Source organism: Blennius ocellaris, assembly GCF_963422515.1.
Source record: "Blennius ocellaris genome assembly, chromosome: 17".
NCBI lineage: Eukaryota > Metazoa > Chordata > Actinopteri > Blenniiformes > Blenniidae > Blennius > Blennius ocellaris.
The window spans coordinates 16,893,259-16,918,342 of record NC_137666.1 but is presented as its reverse complement, the minus strand read 5'-3'; the positions used below and the strand labels follow the sequence as shown (position 1 = coordinate 16,918,342).

Genomic DNA, 25,084 nt, shown 5'->3' with positions numbered 1-25,084 from the left:
GAGGTGAGTTAGACTATTGTACAGACCTATTTTGTTACATCACCAACTCCCTGCATGCTCTGCCTGACGTAACCCTCACAGCTCCATCAGATTAGCACCTCGTTTCTATTATTATCCGACTGTATCCAGTGCTATTTAGCATTAACACTCATTCTATTAAAGTGGAAATTGTAAATTATTACATTTTACACTTTTTAAAAACTGGCAGATTACAGACAGGGAGGGTTGGAAAGCGAGTGCTTGGAGAGATTTTTTTTTTTTTTTTTCAAACCATTTGTCCACTCTTAGAAATTCAAATTTGAAACAGCAGGAAGCACTTAGATTCTCCCTGAATCTGCATTTATTGTTTTCGTGTTTTATTGGACAGAGTAATATCGATATTGCGTAATATCGTGTTCGAACTCCACTTTGCACTGTTGTGGTCTTGGGAAAGAAATTGAACGCCAAGTTGTTCCCAGTTGTGTACAATCTCCTACCATAGAGGTGATCTAACGTGTATGAAGAAATAAGTGATTGTACATGAACGATCAAGTACAGTATTTTAAGACTGCTCAAATGGAAAATGAGGTTTGATTTCTTCCCTTCCTCACCAGGAGAACAGAAGACAGTCTTTTATAATCTAAGTAGAACTCCCCCGAATTCATAGTGGAACCCAAGTTATTTGTTCCAATCTCACTGCATATACTTGGCATCATGTTAAGGGGTGATTTTTCACAGTATACTGGATTTGCTGGTAATAGCTGAAAAAGGAAAACTCAAATAAATTTTTATATAAAGGGCCACAACTGTTGGTTGTCTTACACTGCTTGAGCATCCGTCCATCCGTCTGTCTTCTTTTGCATTCAGTCCGTATGGGGTTGCAGTTACATTATGGGGAGCAAAGAGACCCAGCTGTCCCCTGCAATTTTCTGCAGCTCTTCTGATTGGACCCCAGGCTGTCCCCGGACCAAATAGGTCCTGGGCAGATCTTGGAACCTCCTTCCAGTCCAATATCCCTGGAAAACCTCAGATGGGATCAAACCAAGAGGCATCCTAATGGAAAGACTGAACCACCTCACCTGGCTCCTCTAAGTGTGGAGGCTCGTTTACGTTTCAATCTACTACAAAAATATAAGGCCCCGCTACCTGATGGAAAAAACAGACTTCTATTGCAGACACATTCTTTCGATCATAACTCAATGTTAGTGATCAAAGGCATGCCATCCTGTTCCGTGAGAGAACCTGGGACTCAGATCTTCAGGTTCTGATCCACATCCTGACTGTTTTGCATTCGGCTCTAAATGGTACCTGTGTATGCTGGAGGCCCTCATGTCACAACATCATCATCCTTAAAAAGCAGCAATACCATGTCCCAGAGTGTTGGCACCCTCTTGACCGGATCTCGGTGGAGTCCAAAGCCCACTTTATACAGATTCGTTTGTAATTACATTCAAATCCAAACATTTCCTGCTTATTTTCCATTCATTTATCACAATTCCTCTCAAAAAAATTATGAAGAATATGTCCAGCTAGGACATACTTCCCTCCGCCTCACATGTGCTCAGGGAAAGTTCAGCACGTGCCATTGAGCTTCTGATTTAGTTTATGCGAGAAGAACTTCAGACTTCACCGTAAATGTTATTTCAACCCCGGGTGTCCTGCCTCCCCATATCTGCAGTTATAGGGCTTTCATCAAACTGCTTCTGATCTATTCTAAAAACAGAGTGGCCATCATGTTTACCTCAGATTTACTGTGCTAATATACAGACTTCCCATGCTGAGTTTCTGTTAACGCTGTGTAGTGCAGCCTGTAAGTCACGGTGGTGTTGATGCTGAGAGGGGAATGACAGTGAGAACATGCACCGATGTGCAGACTGTACTCAGCTGTTTGTCTTGATGGTGGTCTGAGGTTACCTAATAGTGGCGGCTTTTGGGGCTTTTGGAGCTTCTGGAAGGAGGAAATATCTTTAAGATCCAAAGATCCAGGCTCTAAGGACTTTGGATTCATTACAATGTCCCCAGACTGCCTGGGGAGCCAGCCCTTGATCAACCTGGTTGAGAAATAACACACCAAAGCCCCCTGCTGTTCCCTGTTTGGAGCTCAGGGTGAGAGGATGTGGAGCTTCTTGAAAATGGATACACATCATGAAGAATTTAACGCTGCATTTACACGGCAAAGTTTGAAAACCTAAAACCTTGGTTACATTTTGAATGTTGATTTATACGACAACGATGCTCACAGCCACCGACAATGCAGCTTATTGAAAACGGCTCCCAAGGTGGAACTTTTCGAAAACGCTCCGAACACATCTCCCTGGAAATGAGGAAAACCGCAACTTTCCTGAAATGCTGCTCCTGTGCATGCGCACCACAGCTTTAGCAAACGGTTCTTCTGCACAATAACAACTCCAGAGTGTCATGACTCTCAGTCCACATTCTCCTGGGACTTGATAGCTTTATAGTTGAGAGTCACTGTAATAACAAAACAACTTGGTCGTCTCTTCGTACGAACGTCTAAGTTTTCGCCAATGTTATTATTTCTAACATTTTGTTCTCTGCTCACGTGTTTAGTTTCATCACAAAAACCACCAACAGGCCCCACTAGTGACCCAATTTGGAAATTACATATTTTTTTGCTTTTCTGCTGTTTCCGTGTTATGTAAACAGATACAGTTTCCAAAATGTTACTGTGTCAATGCAAAAAACCTTGCCGAAAACGCGAGAAAAAAAAAAGGGTTTTCACTTGAAACGTTGTCATGTAAACGAGGCCTAAAGACCTGAAAACTCTGAAAGACAGCATCTGCCTAACAAACGTTAATAGTGACAGAACATATATCGTACAAATTCCTTAGGAATTCAGGAAAAGATGAGCCTTGCTGTGATAAAGGTGACCTGAATGAGAAGCTTAGTGAAAACAGTAAGTCCTGCAAAAGTCCTCAACCAACAATGAATTCCAAAAAAGCTACGGGGCAAATTCCAGTCAAAAGTAACATGTAGATCCTTGACCTCTCATGTCTAGGTACAACTCAGCCTTCAGTACAGAGCTGAAGATATGAAATGGGTCTCATCAATCTCCTTCAACGTTCTTTCTGTTTTGATAAAACCAAAAACAAATTTCTGACAGACTGAAGCCTTTTTGTTGACAAGGAAGTGCAAGATGACGTTCGTTTTTCTCTCTCTTTTTGAAGGCAAGATTGATTTTGTGTCAACAAAAGCTCCCGACCACAACACCACAAACCTGCTGCGCCTCTATCGCAGGCGGTAATAAGCACATCATATTTCAGCAACAGCCATGCGATCTGAAGTGACATGTTATTTTTTTCCTCGCTCGTTTCTTTCCTGGACAGCAATCAATGTTTTTTTTTTCGTTTTGTTTTTTTCTTTTCTCATTTGAAGAAATCGCATGACCTAAACCATCTTCCATGAGACACGCTCATTATTTAAGTCTAAGCTTCCCATTCATTTTTTTTTTTTTTTTTTTGCATTATTTGCTGTAAAATGACTGGAAAGGCTCCAGCTTTAAGTGAGCTGTAAATATGTGTCGTAAACAAATACAAGTGTCTGGCAGGGCATACTCTGCAGCTCCCTGGCTGGTGTGAAGCCTCCTCCTCCTCCCCTAACTTGGTTGGATACGATAATATAGTGAGTACGGCATGTGCAGGTCGGAGGTTAGGAACTCTGGTACTTTTACAGTGGCGAGGCTGTGTGTGAGCGTTGGCTTGGCTCAGCAGATCCACGTGGAAGCGAGGTGCACTCACCGTTCGCGTGTCTCACTCGTCTTTCTGCCAGACACCGCCGCCCCGTGTGGCGTTGACATCAGAGAGAAGCTCAACAAATCCCCGGTTAGAGTTACAGACATGAAAGCAGACGCCTGACGACCTCTGTGTTTTCGACAGAGACGCTCGGGTTTCAGCGTCGTCGTGACAGATCTTGACCAAGATGAGCAGCTGCACGGTTTTTCCAAATCCTGTTTTTGAGTCGTTGATTTTGGTGAGAAATGGCGCAATGTGCAGAGATTTCATTTGAGAACTTGAACCACATGGTGTGTCCCTCCAAAACTGTCATGCAATCGTTTTGCCCCATGCCAAGCACAACTCTTGGGTCACGCTTAATGTCGGCAGTTTGTGATTTGCAGATGGGGTGTTGATCTCATGAATTATTTGCCTGTTATTCTGCTTCCTTACCGGCAGAATAGAACAAACATTAAATAACCATCTCCTGAAATTCAGGGGAACCAGGCCTGAAAGGTGAGCCAAAGTCACAGTATCAACTTCAAACTGTCTCGCACACAGCATGTAGCTACAAGTCGCAAATGTTTCAAGTGAAAACTCATAGTTTTGGCACTTTTGTTTCAGACAAGTTTCACGTTCACAAAAACCTCGTAAACTATTTATTACGATTGCTCTGCCCATGCACAGCGTTTTGGAAAAGTTGTGTTTTCCCCGTTTCCATGGAGACAGAATGAGAAGATGTTCAAAAAGTTGCATTTTCTGTGGCTCCGAACACAGACACCCAAAATACAAGTTTTCAGTTTTCATTGGAAAACATGCAAATGGGAGCTTAATTTTAAATACCTGGTAAGTTGCAATATGCAGTTATTATGATTTTGGACATTTAATCATTTTACTTTTGTCACGATTATACTTGCATTTAATTCTGAAAAGCCCTGAACCCCTACTGTTTGAGCTCTGAGCTGCTCCCCGGGGGAGTCCTGCCTCTCAAATTATTGCATGTGTTTTTACTGGGACTGTCAGACAGAAAAAAACACTCTATAATAACTGAAGTTGTGCAGAGTTCACAAATTAACTCTGACTTTCTGTGCGCAGCCTATGTTGTGTCAACAAAATTATGCAGGGAGATGATTGCTCGCTGGCGCTACAAACTGTTTGACAACCCTAAACACAGACGCAGGCAGATCTGCCAGGATCCTTCACGGGCAGCATGCTGCAATTAGTGATTAATACCACCGGAGTGGGAAGAGATGTGGTGTGAGTAACACTCTGGAGAAAGCGCCTCGTCTCACTCTGCGTGCGCCCCAAGCCACAAGCATCCCCGAGTTACATAACGCTGCTTTTGTGCAGACGTTGACTTCCATGTGTCTTTTAGTGTCGGGTCCCAACGTCCACACAGATGGGACAATGAAATTAGTTTTCAATATCCTGATAAGGTTGGCCAAGGGAGAATCTGTCATCTGGATGGAGCGGTAGAGGAGGGGGGGGGAGGAGGTGATCAGTCTTAAGTGAATTCGCAGGTTTGAAATGAGAAATGTTCTCAATGAGGGACTGTGCGTCTGCCAGGTTCATGCCGTTTGTCTGCCGTCAATTGATTCTTTAGGCAGCAGAGAGAAGATGTTTATCTGCCTCATGACTAGAAGAAGAAAGACCTTGGTGAAAAAGCAAACCCCAAACTGTATTTATTCTTTTGCAAAACAATCTTCAGTTACAATATACTCTATACAGTTCGAGGAGCTCCTCGTCATTTGGTCGTCTTGAATCAATATTAGCGTTCATTATTGCAGCATGATTTCAGTGCAGGGGGAAAAAAAACCCCACTGAGCTTGTTTAAAGTGCATTTTCAAATATGACAGTGTTCATCGCCAGGCGGAGAAGCCGTGTTGTTCTTTCACCACCCAGATGTTGTCGATCACTTCGCCATCCTGGAAAACGGAGAGCAAGTCTTTGTCAGTGTGTCCTCCTGTGCCCGAAGAGTTTGTGCACGTGTGTTTCCACTCACCTGGTCATCGGAGACCTGCTCCAGGTAGAGGTGGGTGGCGTTGACCACGTGCATGCGGCTGTAGCCGTAGTCGGTGCTGCGGCGAGCGCTCCACGCTTTGGGGTTGGGATTGAACCGGTCGGTCCGCTCCCTGCAGCCCTGCGGAAGATTAGCCGCGAGTCTTTTAGCAATGCGCTACATGCCTTTTTTCTCCAACTCTGTCCACAAAGCCCTGTTTGACATTTACAACTGCGGTTGTGCCTTGGTGCGAGTCTGGCAGCGCTCTGATACGCTGATGAGTAATTCCCTTGTGGCTGGATGACAAAGCGTCCCCTGCCCCCGCTCGCCGCCACATCACAAAACACTTAACCAGACCGACAGCTGGCGCTAAACTCGTGCTGTGGGCCAGCTGCCGCACAGGCTGCACCGTGTGCAATACCTAACAGTGCTTTTTGTTGTTGATTTCACTGTCAACTCATGCTTCAAAACTTCGCCGTGACAAAGTGATGGTGAAGTACTTACAGCAGAGCCGGTGATGATGTGCACCGGGGCCTTGGGGTTCACGTAAGGCTTCTCCACGCTCCCGTTGTACACCTATAAAGAGAGAAGCATAACAAGTACGGCCCTCCGATTGGGAGGAAAATGTAGTGAATTGAAATCGCAGGCGCTGACCTTGTCGCCGTAGACGGGCCAGAGTCTCTCGTACGTGTGTTCATGGGCCCACAACTCCACGTCCACGCCTGGGAACGACATGTGATGACAGCGTGCGACCTTTCACAGACTGCTGCAGCATCGTCTGACGTTTTATCTAATCTGATGAACAACCACAACTCCAACTTCCAGTTTAAGTGATTATGTGCAACCAACTGAAGTGTGACAAATGTAATACAGACAAAAAACTTGAATATGAGCAGCTGGATTGTGAGCCAGACCGGAGGCCTGCATTTTTAATAAAAGATGTTTGGATTGCTCTGTTCGCTGCGATTGTAAGGACATTAGCCGGGCCTGAGTGTGCAAATTTGTGATCTTAAACACCCATTAGCAGCACACAGCTGGTTGTCGAATATGGAGCATACCATAGCGGTAAAATAGATCCTCGAGACCCGGAGCTGGTGGTTTGGTGTCGTTCCGCCCCCGCCGGACCTGGGATACAGCACAGATGAATAATGACAGCGCAAAGCGGTATTACGGTCCAAAACACTACCTGCTATGTGAAACACTACCTGGGGTAAAAATCCATCATGGCCATGCCAGCCTCACACTACATGGTGCCAAGTGCTGAGACGAGCAAGTCCCAGTGGAAAGTATTCGGTCCAAATTACAGCGATTACGGCAGCATGCCCCGCTCAGCCTGCCTATGGTTTGTGATGTGGACTGGACGTTCTGCAACGTGCGCGACGTGTCTACTCCCGGTGGCAAATTACGTGTCAGGCAACACAGCGAAAATAAATCCTACAAATGACTGCGTGTGATAAAATGAAACCATTAACAATACAGATGAGCTGTTATTTACATAACCGAGGCACTTAATACCGGCTGCTTGAATTCTCAGAATCTAATAAAATCACGTCACATTAGCTTTAGAGCTAATGAAACGTCTGGACCACAGAGAGACCATTACAACAGGAATGTCCACTGTTAAAGACTATTCCCCGTCACTGAGACTGTAAAGGTTAGTATTTGCATTTAGGCCCTGTTTACACGTTTCAAGAGGAAATATAGCGTTTTTGTTGCAGAAAAGTTTCATGTTTACACAGGAACATTTTGAAAAGGATGACTGTTATACTGAAACAACAGAAACATTGGATATTTTGTAGCTGGCATGCCAGGCCACTGGGAGGTGCTGTTGTTTGTTGTTGTAATGAAACCACACATACATGTGACCAGAGAACAATGTGCTATAAACATTAACAATTGGAACACGGACATTTGTATGGACAGACGACCAAGTTGGATTGTTATTATAGTGACTGTCAACTATAAAACTACTAAGTCCAAGGAGACTATGGACTATTTACTCTGGCCATGGCCATGTGCAGTAGAAGTGTTTTGCCATTTCCAAGGACGAGATGGAGGATTTTTTTAAACAGTTGCATTTTCCCTCATTTCCATGGAGACAAGTCGAAACGTTTACAAAAGGTTGCGTTTACACAAAGTTGTATTTTCAGAGGTTGCGAGCCATAACATAACTTAAGATTTGTGTTTTCACTTGAAATGGCTGTATTGTAAAGAAGACCTTAGGTTTACAGACGTACGTAGGAGTCGAAGTTGGTGCAGTCGTCCTGGTCGTCGTCGGAGCAGTACATCGGTCTGTGTCCCATGGTGATGATCCAGGGACGCTCCGCCCTGTTCTCGGGCTTGTTGGCCTCCTATAAAAGACATCACAAGTAATTCCTGAAAAAGCGAGGTCAGTAGAAATCCGATGAAATGACTTAATTGATAAGTAACATGGAGAGTGAAAGAGGGGGAGGATAAGAGGAGTGAAGGAGAGCAGATGTGGTCGTTCACCTCCAGATCTCTCTTCAGCCACTCGTACTGCTTGAAGAGGAGCTCCAGTCCAAATTCTAGATAGAAATAAACCTCGGTGGAGAGGGAGATGATGTGCGCTGACCCCAGGTTCCAGCTGCAGACACACATCGTTAAAATGACACCCGGCCTTGACCCAGTGGAGGACGCATGCTGAAAGTCCTCCGATGAGCAAGAATGGGCCTCACCGTGAAGAAAATACTCCAGACTATGGCTTTGTCATAGTGAGAGGTAGTAAATGTTGCCTGAACCGGACTGTGAGTGCTTACATGTTCATCGGGCAGGCTCGGTGGAAAAGTGTGTGTGTGCTGTACATTAGTGGCGTATGTTGTGCAGTTATGAGGTGAACACTTTCCAGTGGCAGTCAATTACTTGTGATCTCTGCTTCCTCCAACTATGTACATGAGGGGCTCCGAGCCAGCGCGGGGGTGGGGGGGCTGCGACTGGCGGAACGATGTATTATCTTACTGTCTGTGAGAGGGACTGCTGTATTGGGCAATGAGTCACACAGTCAAATGTGTGGCGCCTTTGTACGGCCTCCGTCACTGAGATAGGCGGAGGAGAGCCCAAACTAGAGAGAGGAAGCTCCGCTGACTCTTACTGCTTATTAATGCTCACTGAAATACAGCGGTCGGCTGCGAACACGTTCATACGATACTTCACATGGGGCCTGGGTTGGAGAGGAAATCATTTGGCCTCGCCAGTGCTGTGCACACAGTCTTCTTCTATCTGCTGCACCAAGTGGAGAATGACTTACCTGTACCAAAGGCTCTCTGTCTGGCCGGGCATGCTGAAGCGATTCCTGTAGTTGGAGAAGTTGCTGTGAAAAGATGAGTTGGACGGATTATACTCTTTTTGTTTGGGCACAGAACAGTGACAAATGTGTGAAAATATGTCCAAGAACAAAACCAAAACAGCATGTTATGTACTGCGTATCCGAGAAAAGACAGATAACCATAACAAAACGCTAAGAGGGAGGAAGTGGAGCTCTGCAGTGCCTGACAGTATTTATAACCAAAAACAAGGGAAGATGAGGAGGAAATGGTAGAACAGGCAGTTCAGTGTATTAGAAGCTGTTGAATCGAACACCGAATTAGAAAAATCAGCAAAAAACACAACTTCTGATGGGAACTATCAGTTTTGTTGTTGTTGTTGTTGTTGGTTTAGCACAATGTGCATGTGGACATTCCTCCATGTCAGATATTGTCACTTGGTCCAGAGTCGGTATCAAGCCCAGCAGGGTCAGGCAGACCAAGCACCCACCCAAGTCGCCATCCTTTACACACCAACCCCCCTAGAACAGGGTTGTAAAACACATTTTACTTCAGGGGACACATACAGTCTAATTTCATCTTGAGTGGGCCGAAACTGTAGAAAAGTGCCAGAATAACCTTTAAATTAAAAGCTTTTCTTTTATTTGTGGTGGTGCAGAGTATATGGGATGAAAATGTCCATATTTTCACAAACAATTGCAGAAAAAGAAAGTTTTCATTGAAACTTGTACTATTTGCTTGGTGGTTTGGCCGGATTGGGGACACCTACCATAGAAGCGCCACTAGTCCATTTTCTTTCGTTTGGAACACACAGCAGCTTTCTATGTTTGTGGTACTTACACTAGAGATTGAAATACTGTGCTCAAATTAAAATATACAGTAGAAAATCCCACTTTCTCTAAAATATGATGGAGCAGCAGTTCCTTAAAATAAATGCATTTGCAGTAGATCATCGAACAAAAACAAGCGTGGTGGGGACATCTGCTTCTAGCCGGCCCTGGATATTTAAAGAAACCATACACCCTGTTACATTAAGTCCGGTGGCCGTCCTGCTAAATTAAAGGCCGTGCAGAAACATGGATGTGGCCTCGGCGACAACATCACCCAGTAAAGTCTGTGATGTGATATTCTGAAGCGTGGAATCATGGTCAGTCGCTGGAGCCAGATCGTCAGCATCTGGGCGACGTGGGGGAGCTGACATGGAAGAACAACCTCGGCTGAGTGCGTCAATCAAGAAAACACGCCTCTAAATACACCCTTCTTAAAACCGAGACGTTCGGTTTCAAAAGCTCTTTAATTGCAGACGTAGCGGCCATTGGAGGAATCGCTGTTTGAGGTGGTTTTTATTGATCCAGATACAACAGAATGGTTGAAGTGACCCGTCCACAACAGATTGTTTCACCAAATGACAAATCTTACTACAATCCTAATGGAAAACTAAGAGCGCGCCATTATTTACGTTAAACCAAGACTCCCTCTACACACAAAAGGGAAAATCCTTCCATGGAAAGCTACTCCAGACTCCAATTCGCCAGTCTGTTTATGGTTTTAAGTTTCAGTATGAAAGCAGGAGCTGATCTTCCCTACGGGCCGCTACCTGAGAGAGTATTGGTTTCTTATGATGTCGAAGAGAGGGAGAAGAAAAGGCAATAATCCTCGACAGCAGTGAGACAGTTCAGGCCTCTGTACTGACTGTTAAACGTGGTGTCGGGGGAGAAACTGGAGAACAGCAAGGTCAGAGGAGAAAGGTCAGCAATAAAGAGGAAGAGCACGTTTGCTTATAAAGAGTAGGACTGAAACTAACTCAAGTGTTGACAGTTAGAGTGTTCATTTCAAGGTGCAAATTCTTAAATGAATATTTATAGATATATTTTTCAAATTTCAGTCATGCTTGGGGAAATTTTTGAAGTTCTTGGGAGTGATTTATACCTTCAACCTGCCTCACAGGTCATTCATAGTAAAAGAGAGCCAGAAGAGGGGAGATGTGTCCCTGAACGAATCAGTTATGATCAGAATTTGACAGCTGGGCTTTGATCAGGCGCTCGCTCAGAAAGTGTCAAACCACAGGATCATAGCACCATCTGGTGGATGGAGAGAGTAACAGCAGGGTAGAGATACATTAGGGTGAAGCCGTGTGGTCAAGATGGGGGTAATTCTATCATCACCACACTTTGTGTTTAAGTGTGAGCCAATCAGACTTTTTTCTGTTCTCAACCACAATGTGTACAAACAAAGTTCCCGTATGATGAGCTTATATTTCTTCCATTTATTTGCTCTGTGGGAGTCTAAAGAAACACAAGCTTTCCCCTGCCTATCTCCATGTGTCCAGATAGAAATCTGGAGGTTGTCAAGCTCAATGTGACATTCCCGACTCCTTAAACTATCCTAACAGGTCCGTCCTGTCCTCGGCAGATCTTCTCTTTAATCATCTGATGAGCTGAAACCGAGCAGAAGGACAAATTAAAGCAACACGTCGTCCTCGGGGAGCGTGACACAGGCTCCGAGATGGCAAATGTTCCCCTCAAAGACACTTCTGATTGGGGCCTTAGCATCTTCTGTGGCCCCACTGTTCTCATCCTGTTGGAATGCTGACTGACTACTTTTGTGGTCAGCTTCGTTTCAATTGCCTCGTACCCATTAGGTTTGAGGTTGGAAAAGAGAAAAGGAACAGAGAGGCACAGAGAGCAGGGAGAAAAGCAAGCAGCTGGGAATATTTGGATTGTGAGTAACACCACAGAACAAAACACTTCAGTTCGGTAGAGGAGCGGGCGAGAGGAGCTGGGTTTCTGGTTATGTAATGCAGCAGGCTGGTTCCTGATATCGGGCTCTGGTGTCAGGACGCAGCGCCAAGAAAAAGAGACTACTGTTAGTGGCTCCTTAATGGAGACCAGGCAGCAGGCATTTTACACATGTCCCGATACGGCAGCGGCAAGTAAATATTATGCTGCAGGATCGGGCACCTCTAAATGTTTCAGCGTGCAAAACACAGATGTGCTGGGAAGTAAGGGAGACGTTTGCAGTAAATCCCCGAGAGAAAAATGGCCAAATTAATGGCCAAAATGCAAAATGTACTTTTGCCTTCATACACAGGGCCTTTCTGTGTGGAGTTTGCATCTTCTCCCTGTGTGTGGGTTGTCTGTTTGTCTGTATGTGTTTGCCCTGTGACATTAACTTGAATTGATCTGTAGTGGTCAGCAGTTTCTTGTTCGAGCAGTGGTGTCAAACAGGAAGTCCATGTAAACACAACCGGCGTGCAAGGGGCTACAAACCACCAAGCGAATTTTCACCACATACACTCTGCATCCGAACAAAGAAAAACTTCAAAGTGAAAATTGAAAGATAATTATAGCGCTATTTTACTGGTCCGGCCCACTCAAGATAGAACTGTATGTGGGCCCTGGACTGAAATGTATTTGACAACCCTGCACTAGAGAAAGAAGACCAAGTTTGGTTACATCCTCCTAATCTTTGAGTCCATAAGCATGCTAAAAGATTAACTGGTGACCCCTGTGACATTAACCTGTCCACTGTTAACTCCGCCTTCAACCGGTTAAAATGCAATGCATCATTTCACTTGTGACTGAGCAAAGCCAAAGCAACTGTTGCTCTACTTCAGTATATATTTTCAGTCGTCTTTCCACCACTGTGATATACTGGGGGTTTCCCCAGCCGTACACCTTGTGCCGGCTGGAATACACTCCAGCCTCCCGACGACCCGATCCCGGATGAAGCGGGGATCAGAGACGGATGAATGGACGACTCAGGGATCTGTCTTCATCTTGTCTCTTCATGCTGGACTGAAATGTGAACAACACTCAGCGGTGATGAATTCAAAATGCACACGGCGTCCCAGCCACGGCGGGCCGCCGCTGGGAACTGAAAAACAGATATTGAGCTGATGAGTCCCAGTCAGATAAATGTTTGTTTTGGAGAGGGCCGGCTTGTTTAGATGTCGGTGGTTCCTGATGCCGCTCCAGCCTTTCGGAGACTGAAATAGCTCCCATCTGTTCGAATGGCGCAGCGGAGTGAGTCCTCCACGGCGGAAAAAAGTGCGTCTGACGAGGCGAGCCCGTCTCACCAGAATGAAATACGGCATGCACTGCTGTTTTGGACCAAAACCTATTAATTACACTCCTGCGTCTGTGACCTCGGTGGAATGCGATGCAAATGTAAAGAAAAAGAAAAACACTGGCTTTTGCAGAGCAGAATACAGACAGACGGCAGTCAGACGGACTCCGCGTTGACTCACTGACTATGAATGCGAACTTTGAAGAAACGATTGCTTCACTTCACTTCTTCACTCATCTGAGATCACTTAGGGACGAAACTCCTGGACCAGAAGTGGCCTGCCGGAGCGTCCCATCCGGCCAGAAAGTGTGACATTTGCAAAAGAATATGAACTTCATTCTTAACAAAAATCTACTTTTCCCAACTTAATCATTCCCTGGAGATTACCAGAGGTGGAAAAAGCCCGGGAAACTTGTAGTCAAGTACAACTACCGCTACACCACTTATGCCAGGGGTATCAAATACATTTTAGTTAGTGTGGAGTGGTACAATACTGTCATGGTGACCTTTATATTTAACTTTAAAGTGTTTCTTTGTTGCGCTGCAGAGAATACATGATGAAAATGTCTATATTTTCACAAAAAAACAATTACTGCAGAAATTTACTACAATCTCAACATAAAGACAATTTAGGTGACGCAAAATACAGTCAAATGCCCCCAAAACGTATCTAGCTGCTGCATTTATGGGTGTTTTTACAAACTCACTCTCACAGCATGGCTTTGTGGCTGGTTCGATAACAACGAGGTCGCTATCATGGCAGCATCACCGATATTTGAGCTCGGGTCTCAGTGTTGTGTTGTGTCTGCTTCTCTTAAGAAATTTGTTTTAAAAATAAAATCAATGTTTTCTTTAAATTTCAATTAAAATGCTGCAGGTTCGACTCCCCATCTCCCCCTGTCCACATGCTGAAGTGTCTTTGAGCAAGACACTGAATTGGAAGCAATTTATTCCAATGGATGGACTGAGCGCCTTGCATGGCGGCAGCCTCTGTTGATGTGTGAATGTGTGAATGTGTGAATGTGATTAACAGCCCATCCAGTCCGGAAAGTGCTTTACGGACCGCTCAAGCTGTGGAAAAGTGCAATATTAGTGAAATATATGTAAGCATGTATGTATATATGTATATGTACATCTATTTATCTAATTATCTATTTATATATACATAGCCTGTTCCTCTGTGTGTAACTGTACTGTCTTTAACTAGTTTGTGCAACGTGAAGCTGCTGCTGCGATGACCGAATTTCCTCATGTGGGATTAATTAAGTAATTAATTTGCCATTTGCAAGTTTTGTTTGGATTTGCTTTGGTGGTTTGGTTAAATTGGAGCTTCTCACGGACCAGTTTTGGCTCCCGGCCTTTATGTTTGACACCCCTGAAATAGACTGCCATTTTGACGTAAGTTACAAAACACAATCATTTAACAACAACACATCATTTAACCCCCCCAACACATCATGGAACACCCCCCCCCCCATACTGGGGGAGGTGTTCCACGTTTTTATTCCTTCTTTTTTTTTTGGTCCATTGAGTCTGAGATTTGACCTTGAATGCAGTCCATTTCTGCCATTTTCATTCAAAATCTCCTTTTCCGACTCTCAAGCAAAAAAAATAAATCTTTTTTTCCATGGTTTCTTTTTCCTCAACAATGTCCAGCCATTGTCTTGGTGTTGGGAATGATTGTACTCATCTTCAAGTGCTGTGGCACTGAAATGACTCAAAGTCTTACCAACTTTTATAATTTAGTTTATGTACATAGAATATCTTCAAACAATAAAGTCAAACACAACACTTGTAAACACTACTTCAGTATGAATACCCAAATACGAGCTGCAAATTTTTTTGGGACATTTCACTGCATGTATTACCAGTGTAATCTGTAACCTATATGACAGAGACATTTACTTGAGTTCCACTTACTATGTAGCTTCATGGTTGCCCGGACAGGTCATGTAGGGTACGTAGGCCGCGATGGACTGGATCTGCCTCATGAACTCGTCCCCGATCCTGGCGTTATCCTGGCAGAGCGTCATTCGGCCGTTAAAAACATGGCGCAGAAAGGGTTTTCCCCTCGGAGCGTCCACGTTACGCATTTCTCTCCACTTGCTGACATCAAGCCAAATTAGTTTGAGAACTCAACCGGTCCGTTTTCCAGGGTTTATTGAAACCAGAAGATGTTGCCTCGGACGTCCAAACACACAGTTATTACAGCACTCTGTGGTTTGCTGCGGCTGCGATGGCTTTTACCTGATATAGCCATTAATGACCTTTCATACTGAAATCCTGAAATCTGTTTTTATATTTCTAACACAAGCGAAGCCACAGGATTTGACAGGAAGCTGAAATAGCAGATTGGATGAATTTGGGTTATTTATTTCTGCTCAAGCCTGCTGATTACGTTAATAAAACTGCTCTTTTTTTTCTTTTTTTTTTAATGCATGAAACTACAAGGACCCATTCAAGGAAAATGGTATTAGACAAGGTTGTATCCGCTAAATATCAAAGATGACAGCCGAGGAGGTTTAATATGCGCTAAATATGTTATTGGTACTTAAGAGTTGTGGCTTTGAAAAACACCACTTCTATTCATGGTCGACGTGACCCGGGTGCTCGTCTTTCACCACAGGCTCAGGGTATTTCAGAGTGAGACTAATTCTGAGCTGCATGTCTGAACCACAGCGGAGAGTCTGATAATAAACAGTGCGGCGCTGTAAGGAGAGGGGCAGACCGAGGCTCATCTTGTCTGTCAGTGTGGAGTTAGTGGAATATCAAGAAGAGGTTCAAATTATAAGGTATTGATGAAGGTGAAATACCTCGTGCATGTCGTAGGCAAAGTCTCCTGTAAAACAAACAAGAAAATCCCCAGATCAGAACAAATCCATTTAATGTCGAGGGAGAAATGTGGATGTCCTTGGTGAACAGTGTCAATTTCAAGTGTTTTTCTCATTTAAATCTTCAGATGTTATGTAAGAACGAGGTGCTTTTTGTGAGACGGGGGATTGTCTTCATAGTATACTCAACTATTCTTATTCCTCACGGGAGGTGACAAATAAAGTATTTGTATTGCAAGTACTCATATAAACATAATTATCTGCATTTCCTCATGCTGACATCCTTTAGACAAGCATTTTCTAATCTTTATGAGGAACATTATCTTCCCTGAAGATGCAGAAAGTAATGAATTAATCCTGTTTCTGTTTGTAATCATAAACATCCTTCATAAATTAAAGGTTTTCAAAGGAATTGATATTGTTTCAATAAAGTTAAGCCATGTTTCTACCCTTTTTTTTTCTTTGGAAAATAATTTAGTTTTTGACTCAAAACTGTGATACAATTCAAAACAGGGATTTGAACGATTACTCATGATTAATTGAGAGAATCTGTCTTAAGAATAGAATAGTTTTATTGCCATTATATGCCACATATAATACAGTTACAGGTGCTTTTCGCTTTGTGCGTGGATAGAAAGTGTAAAAAACGTTGATACATTTGTAATAAAGTAGACAAATTAATATACAGTAAATACATAAATATAAAATGTAAAAACCTCTTAATAATAACAAATTATTTATATGAACCCTGGATAAATGGAATCTGAGTAAAGCAAAGCCAGTTTACTAATCTTCAAAACACCAAATGTTTTGCATTTTGTTGAGAAGTTAGCTGTTTTTTGTGACTCCTTTTGAAAGTCAAAGCCATTTTTAATATTTTATACAAACTGAAACTGCTGCACCTGTTACACTTACGTAATAAAGTGGTATTTTAGGGCATTTAATATTTTTCTTTAATTTCCTGATACTTAAGTGAAATCTACACCATGACACCTACATGAATGACATTCCCACCATTCGTATATTAAAGCCAGTGAGTTTATTCTTTTATATTATATTATTTTTATATAGGAGTATTTTGTATTATATTATTCCTGTTTTATATACAAAACAGTTTAGTTAATCTTTATATGCTTTTAAACAATCAATTTATTCAAATACCAACAACACTTTTAATGATTAAGAAGTAATATTTGAGTAGATTCTGTACAAAAAAAAAAAAATCATAGTTTGATTTGTTCTGTTTGAAGCAGAGGAAGATGTGGAAGTTACCTATGTGAAGGATGGCGTCGTACAGGCCCTGCTGAGTCTCCTTCTGCAGTCGAGCCAGAGACTGAGGGTTTTCATTGCCCAGATCGCCGTAGAGAGCGAAGCGTGGACTGAAACTGGAGCTGTCGTTCAGAGCAGTGAAGGAGAAGACATCGCTCCAGCCGTCATCGCTCCCGCAATGATAGACTAATTAAAAAAAAAAAAAAGTTTAAAAATATGAAAACAGAGAAGAATTAAAGCTTTGATGAGCTGTTCAGTCAAAAGGAGTCATGTCAAAGCTCCACCCACAATAAGCAGCAGTAGGTTTGAGGTCTGTGAGTGTGACTCTGTGGATGAACATCTTCCTCTTTTCTTCTCCCGAGTCCACAAAAACAGTAGCGTCACCTCTGGCGCTCATCTCAAAGAGCCGCGCTCCGGCGAGGCCGTACTCCACCTCGCTCTCTGTCTTATTGAAGGTGGTCCAGGTCACTACCATGGCGCCTGGCACACCTGTGAAGAAAAAAGCCCAATTACTGAACATCTGATGTGGATGGACCTGACAGAACTACTGGATTCACTTACGGATGCCTTTCCAAGAGTCAGAGACGGTTATATAAAGAAGCCGAAGTTGAGCTGTGTTTTTGATCTCGCTGCTGGCGAGATAGAGCCACACGAGCGCCGAGCGAGGCTCACGACTGGCCAGGAACTTATTTCATCAAGCGATGGACTCATTAAATGACTACCACATGTTTCACCCTCATAAGGAATCCACTAAAGAGCATTTATGCTTCATGCTTGGCAGGTGAGGCGAATGTCTGGTGCCTTTGAGCCGCATGACTTCCAGCCAGAGTGCAGGAACCGTTTCAGTGTTCAAGGACATGTTGTTCATCTCAGACAAACATCCAAAAACATCTCATTTTTGTCTTCGGCTAATTTAAGGTTCAAATCCCGACGCGCTCAAATGTGCGTGCTGCAGAGGAAGGGGCATCTGCTGTAAAACGTGTATCAAATCAACCACATGGCTCCCGATCAGGCCACCTGAGAGTGGAGCAGCTGAAACACGATCGTCATCCTCAATGTATTTCTAACGTTATGGCCTCGCTTTGGTTCAAAAAAAATTAAGAGTCGCCCTGAAACTGTCACTCCTTGCTCCTTCCACACTCACAGCTGCACCAACTCCTGATTATGAAGAGGAGGAAGAGGAAAGATCCACACAGTAATTCCTATCAAATAATCAAGAACGTCAAGAATTTGTCAAATCATATTTCTTTTCATTATGTACTGTAAGTTTACACTCATCCACAAAGAAAATGCATATTCTCAATTGGCTCCAACATATGTTATGTAACTCCTTTCACTTGACCCCCCAATACATTTTGATGTTGCATCGTCTCTTACTACTGACAGTATGAACACACACTTGCCTCCACACTCTGGCTCCCTGCCTAATTTAGCTTTTAAAGCTTCGTTATTCACTTGTGAAATGTGAACTGGCCTGGCTGGCCCAGTGTGATATTCCCGACCTAATGGAATTCTCCCTACAGATCACTCTAATCGATGGATCACTCTGCTGATCACTGCCAGGTCACATTTAGTGACCCATTGTCATTAACTGCTTCATTCATGTTAAGAACTTGGTAATATTGTTTGGAGAACGGATATTTATTGTCCTCTATTTTGAGCAGTTTTTTAAAAGACATTTTACAAACAAACTCGTGACAAACTCGTCTTTAAGGTAGATGCAGAATTAAACAGCTTTAAATTTGTAAATATGAACAAGCAATTGTGCTTAGCATTGCAACTGTGCAATTTTCATACCATAACACATTTTTACTATGTCAAATGTCCTCAACTTGCTTCTCACACAAACCTCCTGTCTCACTTTATTTGCTCAAACAATTGTTCTTGCATAACACATCTTTCTCGCTGCCTTGTTTCATGTATGACAATATAGATTGCATGGCATTGTGATATTGCTTGTAATGTGAAGAGTAAAGCATGTTAATGTAAAGTGTCAGTTAATGCTGTTATCCAGGACTCTTTCTTCTTTCCAACAAAGGAAGCCATAGGACAGCAGATGGCGCTGTTTGCTCTTTCAGGCTTACAGACTCATGAGATGATCCCAATATAACCAAGAGTGGATTCTGACTTAGTTTTGTTTTCGGAGAGCAAATGTTGACATTTTTCAGACTTTCCTTCCAGACGCCCTGTTATTTCCCGACCTAGTTCTGTAATGCTGCAACATTTTAAAACCTCTGAGTGGCTTTAACAACATTGCTCAGCACCTGCAGCTGACTTCACAACCCCCCCTGGTATGATCACCATGTCACCATTCTTTCTGCACATCTGGGTCAGTCTGGAGTCTGCAGATCACATTCGGCATCTTATTTCAGTGGCCTTCATACTGTTGTTATGCAAAACTCAGCTGAATTCTAGATCACAAATAAAGTATGTTATTTGTCAAACCAATTACACGCGCAATAAAGATCTGCAAGTCATATGATCTGATCACGCGTTTACAAATAGTGATATAGCTAACAGGTAAAAACATATTTACCTGCATAGGAGAGATGAACCTGCTCCGGCTGCGTCCAAATAGGAGGAACGCCGAGCACCAACACTGGTGCGAGACTGAACAAGGCACAAGCAGCATGAACAGGCACCATTTTAACAGTGGACTGCAAGAAGAAAAATCTCTGTTGAAGGAGACACAGGAAATACAATACTTAAATCACATGATTCTGCTGTCATACAAAAATGTCACATGATACAAAATAAATATACCTTTCCTTATCCAAGCCTTTTTGCCTCAGTGGCAGTTTACACAGTGCTGAGTTGCAAAAACACACACCGCGATGGACTGCGTGTTTGTCTGCAGTGAGGAAGTCCACATCAGTTAACTTGCAGTCAAGCAGCCAAGTGATGAAACTGCAGAAGGAGAAGCAGTGGAGTCAGCGAGAGGTGCTGAAACAGATGAACTGTCAGTAAAATGTTGTTTTCCTTGTGCATTCAGGGGTGCATAGAAAACTCGATCCACAAGCCACAACTTGCCCCTGATCAATAATAAGGTCGACATGCTTCAGAGCACATGAAAACAAGATAATGTTCTTTTTAATTTGACATCAGCTGCATGAGCCGTGCTGCCTTTGGCTCATCTGACTGGGAGCATGACTGAGGAGTCTCACCAGTTTGAAGTGTGCATCATTAGGATGTGGACAGTCGCTAGAGGGTGCACAGTTCCAAATGGATCGTGAATAGGATGAATGGGAGCTTTATTCTCTGACAAAGGGCGGTGGGTTAGATCTAACGTGAGCTCGCTTTCAGGCTCCTGGATGGACTAAAAAGAGACATTTTCACTCCTATTTCTGTTAGAGAACAAGACAAAGGTGAGTACCACAGGTGCACCATTGAGTAGAGCTGGTATATCGTCCAATGGGTGTTTTAACGCTTGAATATTCTGGTAAACTCATAGAAATATATAATTTGTAGCGTTAGCTTGGAATGCTCATATTAGCTGTTAGCTGGTTGTCTTTATTATTCGTTAACAATTGGCTAAGTGATCCCGAACAATATCACGTTACATATTTCGTCCTTGTAAAATACAGATAAAACATGCAGGTTCGCCACAGTCATACGCGCCTGCAGACCTACAAGACTAAACTATAATAGAAAAGAGATGTTTTAAAGACTCACAGTAAAGTGAAAGTTCAGCTGATCCGGGAGCGCTTCCGTGTGACGTCACGGTCCAAAACAACAACACTGCCCTGGAGGATCATGGGAAAGGAAGTTTTTGTTAAATGTGTTAAATATGTTAAAAATTTTGTTAAAAATTAAAATAAAAAAACAAATAAAACATAAACGTTCCCTTTTCCATAACAGAAATTTATATATTGAGGATTGTACTGTTAAATATTTTTTAAATATTATAAAACTGCATTGAAATTAACTCAAACTAATTCAACTAAACTTTATTAACCCCCCTTTTTCTGCCTTGACCCATCCTATTTCTGGCTGTGGTGGAAAGCGAGGTGACATACATGAGGACACTCCAGAGAGCAGATGGAGGTCAAAAGTCATGCTCAAGGACCCACAGTGGAGGCCTGCTGTGGGATTCAAACTTGTCAGCTTCTGATCCAAAATTTGCTTTTTTAGCCTTGAGGCCACCACTGCCTCACTTCTGAATGCCATAAATATGATCAAATATAGTCATACTTATTGAAACCAGAAAGCCTTTATTATTATCATACAATGAACAACACAGGGGTTCATAATCGCTCCTCTGACAGTGCAAATATAAAAATGTGTAACTGAAAAACAGTGTGATATGACTAAGAATAGTGCGATATGACAATAGGTTCACAGATGTTTCACATTTAATGTTTGAGTTGTTTGTGATGTGCAAAATGTGTGTGAATCAGTCAGTGTGTAAACTTTTTTTTTTTTTTTGCTTTGGTACACATGTAGCACCTGCCATACCTGTTGTTGAAACCAGGACATGAACTGTCCTTGATGATATTTTGTACTCACTGAGGCTTCAGGAGTGTAAATGTCAAAAAGTTATAAATGATATAAACCCTTCATGCAAGAGTGTGTGTGGGGGTTTCTCAGATGTGTCTGACATTGAAGGGCTTAAGACAATCCTTAATTTATCCTTTGAACCAAACAATTAGAAAATGTTCTCATATCACACCCATTGCAGAAGGTGCTACATCCCATTCAGCATCGTTGTATGCAGATGACACATCAGTTTACATTGCAGAAATATGAAAAACGGAGTTGTGAAGATTTCTGTTTAAGTGACTTTCAGTCTTTTGGTCTATTTTAAAAAATGCATTACATGTAGATTAGATGTACCCTTTTTTTTTTTTTTTTTTACTTATCAGTAATTCTCTATTTCCACAGATGCGATGGATTCTAACAGAGAAAGCTCAAATCTTGAAAATGACACACATGATGATGCAACACAGTTTAGAGTGACCTACGCTCAAGGCAGACACGGGAAAGGGGTGAGCATTTTAAAACATTGTAACATATGTGGTATTATTACAAGCAAATCTCTTCACATTCTTTATGTTTTTTCCAATTGCAGGGGGGTCATGATAGAAATGAGGAGTTCAACAAAAAGAGGTAGGTTAGTAGTGTGTTTGGGTTAGGTTTAAATAGTTAGTTTAATTCAGCTGCTGTTTGAACGTTTCACTCTATTGCAGGCATCCTAAGAACCCAGGAAGAGTGAAACGAGTCGTGTCCTGTAAGAGGAAAAGCCATCATCTGACCGCGGCCCGAAGGAAGCAGCTCAGCTCCGGGAGAAGCTGCGATGCAGCAAACAAGGAAAATGAGATGCAGGACACACAGCCAGACACAATGAATATGGATCTCTGGGACTTCTCTCTAAGTTTTAATCATAATGAAAAGTCCTGCAGAGGTGGCCCTGAACAGTTCGACGACACAACGCTCACTGAGGTCAGGCAGATTATCTCTGATCAACGCTGGTGTGTTGCTTCATGAACTGATGTTTCTCTAATATGTGAATAAATGTAAACATTTTCAGCTCTCAGCGGATCATGAAATTATGACTCGTGTGCTCTTTGGAAGAAACCTGAGACTGCGAGTGGCTTTAACACTGTGGCAGAGAAATGTCGGGGAACTCTTAACGTACTTTCTCAGGTAAATATATGGAGAACATGCTTTCAAATGCAATTCAGCTGAAGGTAAGACATGGGCTTGGAGCTACTTCCAGAGGAAATAAATTATAACAGAAAAAGCAGAGAATAAAGTTGACGCCACAATCTACATTAATTACACATTACAGCCCATGAATAACCTTGACAGTAATAATAAGTAGTTTTTCCAGTGACTTAAAAACCTGAACCACATTAACACACCAACTCTCATGCTCTGCATGTTTAGTGTGGTACTACACAGCAATTTTAAGTTGGATGCTGGACATGAGAAAACCTTTAATCAGTATTATCATCATTGTTGTTATGATTTATTACAGGGGGATCAAATTCATTTTAGTTCAGGGACTGATAAAATAGTACCGTAACAACCTTAAAATTTTAAATTTTGAGTTTTCTTTGCATGAACATCTATATTTTCATAAAACACAAACAATTACTACAGAAAAATAATATACAAAAAACAGTGACATTAATATTTGGGGGGGGGGGTCTCAGTGTTGTGTTGCGTCTGCGACGCTAAAGAAATTTGTTTAAAAAAACCAATAGGTGAATTATTTTCTAAGTGCATTTTAAGACAATGTAAAACAATATTATTAAATTGTACTTATTTTGTTTTTATCATAGCTTTTCTCAGAAATTTAAAGCAGAAAAATGACACTGGGAAAAGGCATCGCCCCCAAGCTATACACAGGACAGGCTCAGTTTGTACAATGAGAAGCACGCACACACACACATGCATCAATTTTTGCATTTTAAATTGAGCTCTTTCTGGTGTCTTTGTGCAGAATCCAAGACACTGGAGTGCTTGTTGATTTTCTCCCTCTGATAATTAAAAGGTGAGCTTTCTGTCTGCATTACTAAGTATCTTAGCAACACCTATAACAAGTTAAAACAGTTCAATGTGACTTCCTCTACAGCATCGAGGAGCAGTCTCCCTCCATGACCATCGGCTGTTGCGTGGATTTTTTCCCTCTGGTTACAAAAGTCCTCAAGTATCCATATGAAGGGTGAGATTTGACACATATTGCACATGGAAAATATTAAACACTCAATGCAGGAGCAGAGGATGTGCTGATTCAACGTTGCCTTTCGTCCTTGCAGGTATCTCATGGTTGGTTTAAAGTGGATTACTTCAGTTTTGATGAGCTGGTCGAGGGAACTGAGAGCGAGTGGCTTCAGTGGATCAGCTGACTTCCTGTTAGACCAGTGAGTGTTGAAATGGACTCAGAAAAAGTAAATGGAAAAAAACAATCATCATAAAATATATATACATACATATATATACATATTTTTGTTGTTTTTTTTTTTATCTCTGCTATCCAGAAATTACCGGGTTTTCAATCAGCGGTTATTGAAGCTATGGCACCAGGAGCCTTTGCTGAAACCTCTTCCAGGAGCTGCAGGAGACCTGGCAACGGTGTGCAGAGTTTACAAATGATTTATGAACCATTTCTCTTACCACAAACAAAATAATATTTTCTAAAACATTTCTTACCCTTAGGTTGTAGATTCTTTTCTGTCTCAACTGACCTGACAGCAGATGAAGATCCAGAGAACATCGTCCTCCTCAATATTCAACTCAGCTGCTATTGCTTCCAATAAGTGATTTATACTGCATAATTATGCATTGATGCTTTTATCCTCTTGCTCAGAAACCCAATCAATTAAAACGATTGCTCTTTCTCAGAGTCTCTCTAAGGCCCCATTCACGCAACAACCTTTAAAGTGAAAATACATTGTTTTTGTTTTCTGTTTTGTAAATGTATTACAGGCAACATTTTGAAAATGATGAAAATTCCACCTTGAAAAAATGTGCATTTTTAGTGGCTCTGAGCACTGTTGGCATGTAATCGGACACCCAGAATGCAACAATATTTTTGCATTTTCACATGTAAATGTTGTCATCTGAATGAGACCGAAAACACCCTGACATGTCAAATCTATAGCCAATTTGCACAAGAAGGCAACTTTAAAATGAAAGCATTGGGAAGCTTTACAGATTCTAGGAAGTGTGTTTTATGGTTTTCTCTGACATGTGCAAATATGTCCCCTGTGGTCTCTCTCTAATCTCAGTTTAAGAACCACAACTTGAAGAATTTGCAATTGCTTTCCACTTTTAAACTGTCAGTCAGGACTGTTAAAATAGTGCAGTAATAACCTATAAATTGAAACTCAAAAGTTTTTTGTAGGTGTGGTGTAGGGTATAAGAGAACATGATAATGTTTTTGCAAAAACTAAATTAATAATAGAAATGAAAAAATCTCAA

At 42.2% G+C, this 25,084-nt stretch overlaps 2 protein-coding genes across 2 annotated transcripts; one reads left to right on the top strand and one right to left on the bottom strand.

Annotated features, from left to right (window-relative positions):
• Positions 1 to 5,390: 5,390 nt before the first annotated feature.
• On the bottom strand, positions 5,391 to 20,870 carry acp7 (acid phosphatase 7, tartrate resistant (putative)). Its single transcript, XM_080512786.1, has 15 exons — positions 20,831 to 20,870; positions 19,922 to 20,065; positions 19,695 to 19,833; positions 17,447 to 17,647; positions 17,162 to 17,344; positions 15,872 to 15,897; positions 14,979 to 15,076; positions 8,975 to 9,037; positions 8,200 to 8,314; positions 7,947 to 8,060; positions 6,768 to 6,834; positions 6,364 to 6,431; positions 6,214 to 6,285; positions 5,713 to 5,850; positions 5,391 to 5,635 (listed from the first exon to the last, which is right to left on the bottom strand). Exons 3-15 carry the CDS (start codon positions 19,801 to 19,803, stop codon positions 5,570 to 5,572), a joined length of 1,320 nt encoding a protein of 439 aa, XP_080368912.1. The 5' UTR covers positions 19,804 to 19,833; positions 19,922 to 20,065; positions 20,831 to 20,870; the 3' UTR covers positions 5,391 to 5,569.
• A 1,174-nt stretch (positions 20,871 to 22,044) lies between these two features.
• LOC308142314 (KATNB1-like protein 1) lies at positions 22,045 to 24,352 on the top strand (the record flags this gene model as incomplete). The annotated part of the gene is made up of 9 exons (XM_080512662.1): positions 22,045 to 22,143; positions 22,227 to 22,264; positions 22,345 to 22,597; positions 22,686 to 22,801; positions 23,604 to 23,654; positions 23,736 to 23,825; positions 23,920 to 24,024; positions 24,142 to 24,235; positions 24,320 to 24,352. 9 exons carry the CDS (start codon positions 22,045 to 22,047, stop codon positions 24,350 to 24,352), a joined length of 879 nt encoding a protein of 292 aa, XP_080368788.1.
• Between the last annotated feature and the right edge of the window lie 732 nt (positions 24,353 to 25,084).

What these genes read in the sequence shown, in the direction of transcription:
- acp7 (XM_080512786.1), bottom strand. Translation starts at nt 19,803, where the DNA reads ATGGTGCCTGTTCATGCTGCTTGTGCCTTGTTCAGTCTCGCACCAGTG. An exon ending in GGCAACCATGAAGCTACATA is followed by an intron (nt 9,038 to 14,978) that starts GTAAGTGGAACT and finishes ATCTTTTCACAG; the next exon opens with CAACTTCTCCAACTACAGGA. An exon ending in GGCCCGTCTACGGCGACAAG is followed by an intron (nt 6,286 to 6,363) that starts GTCAGCGCCTGC and finishes CTCTCTTTATAG; the next exon opens with GTGTACAACGGGAGCGTGGA.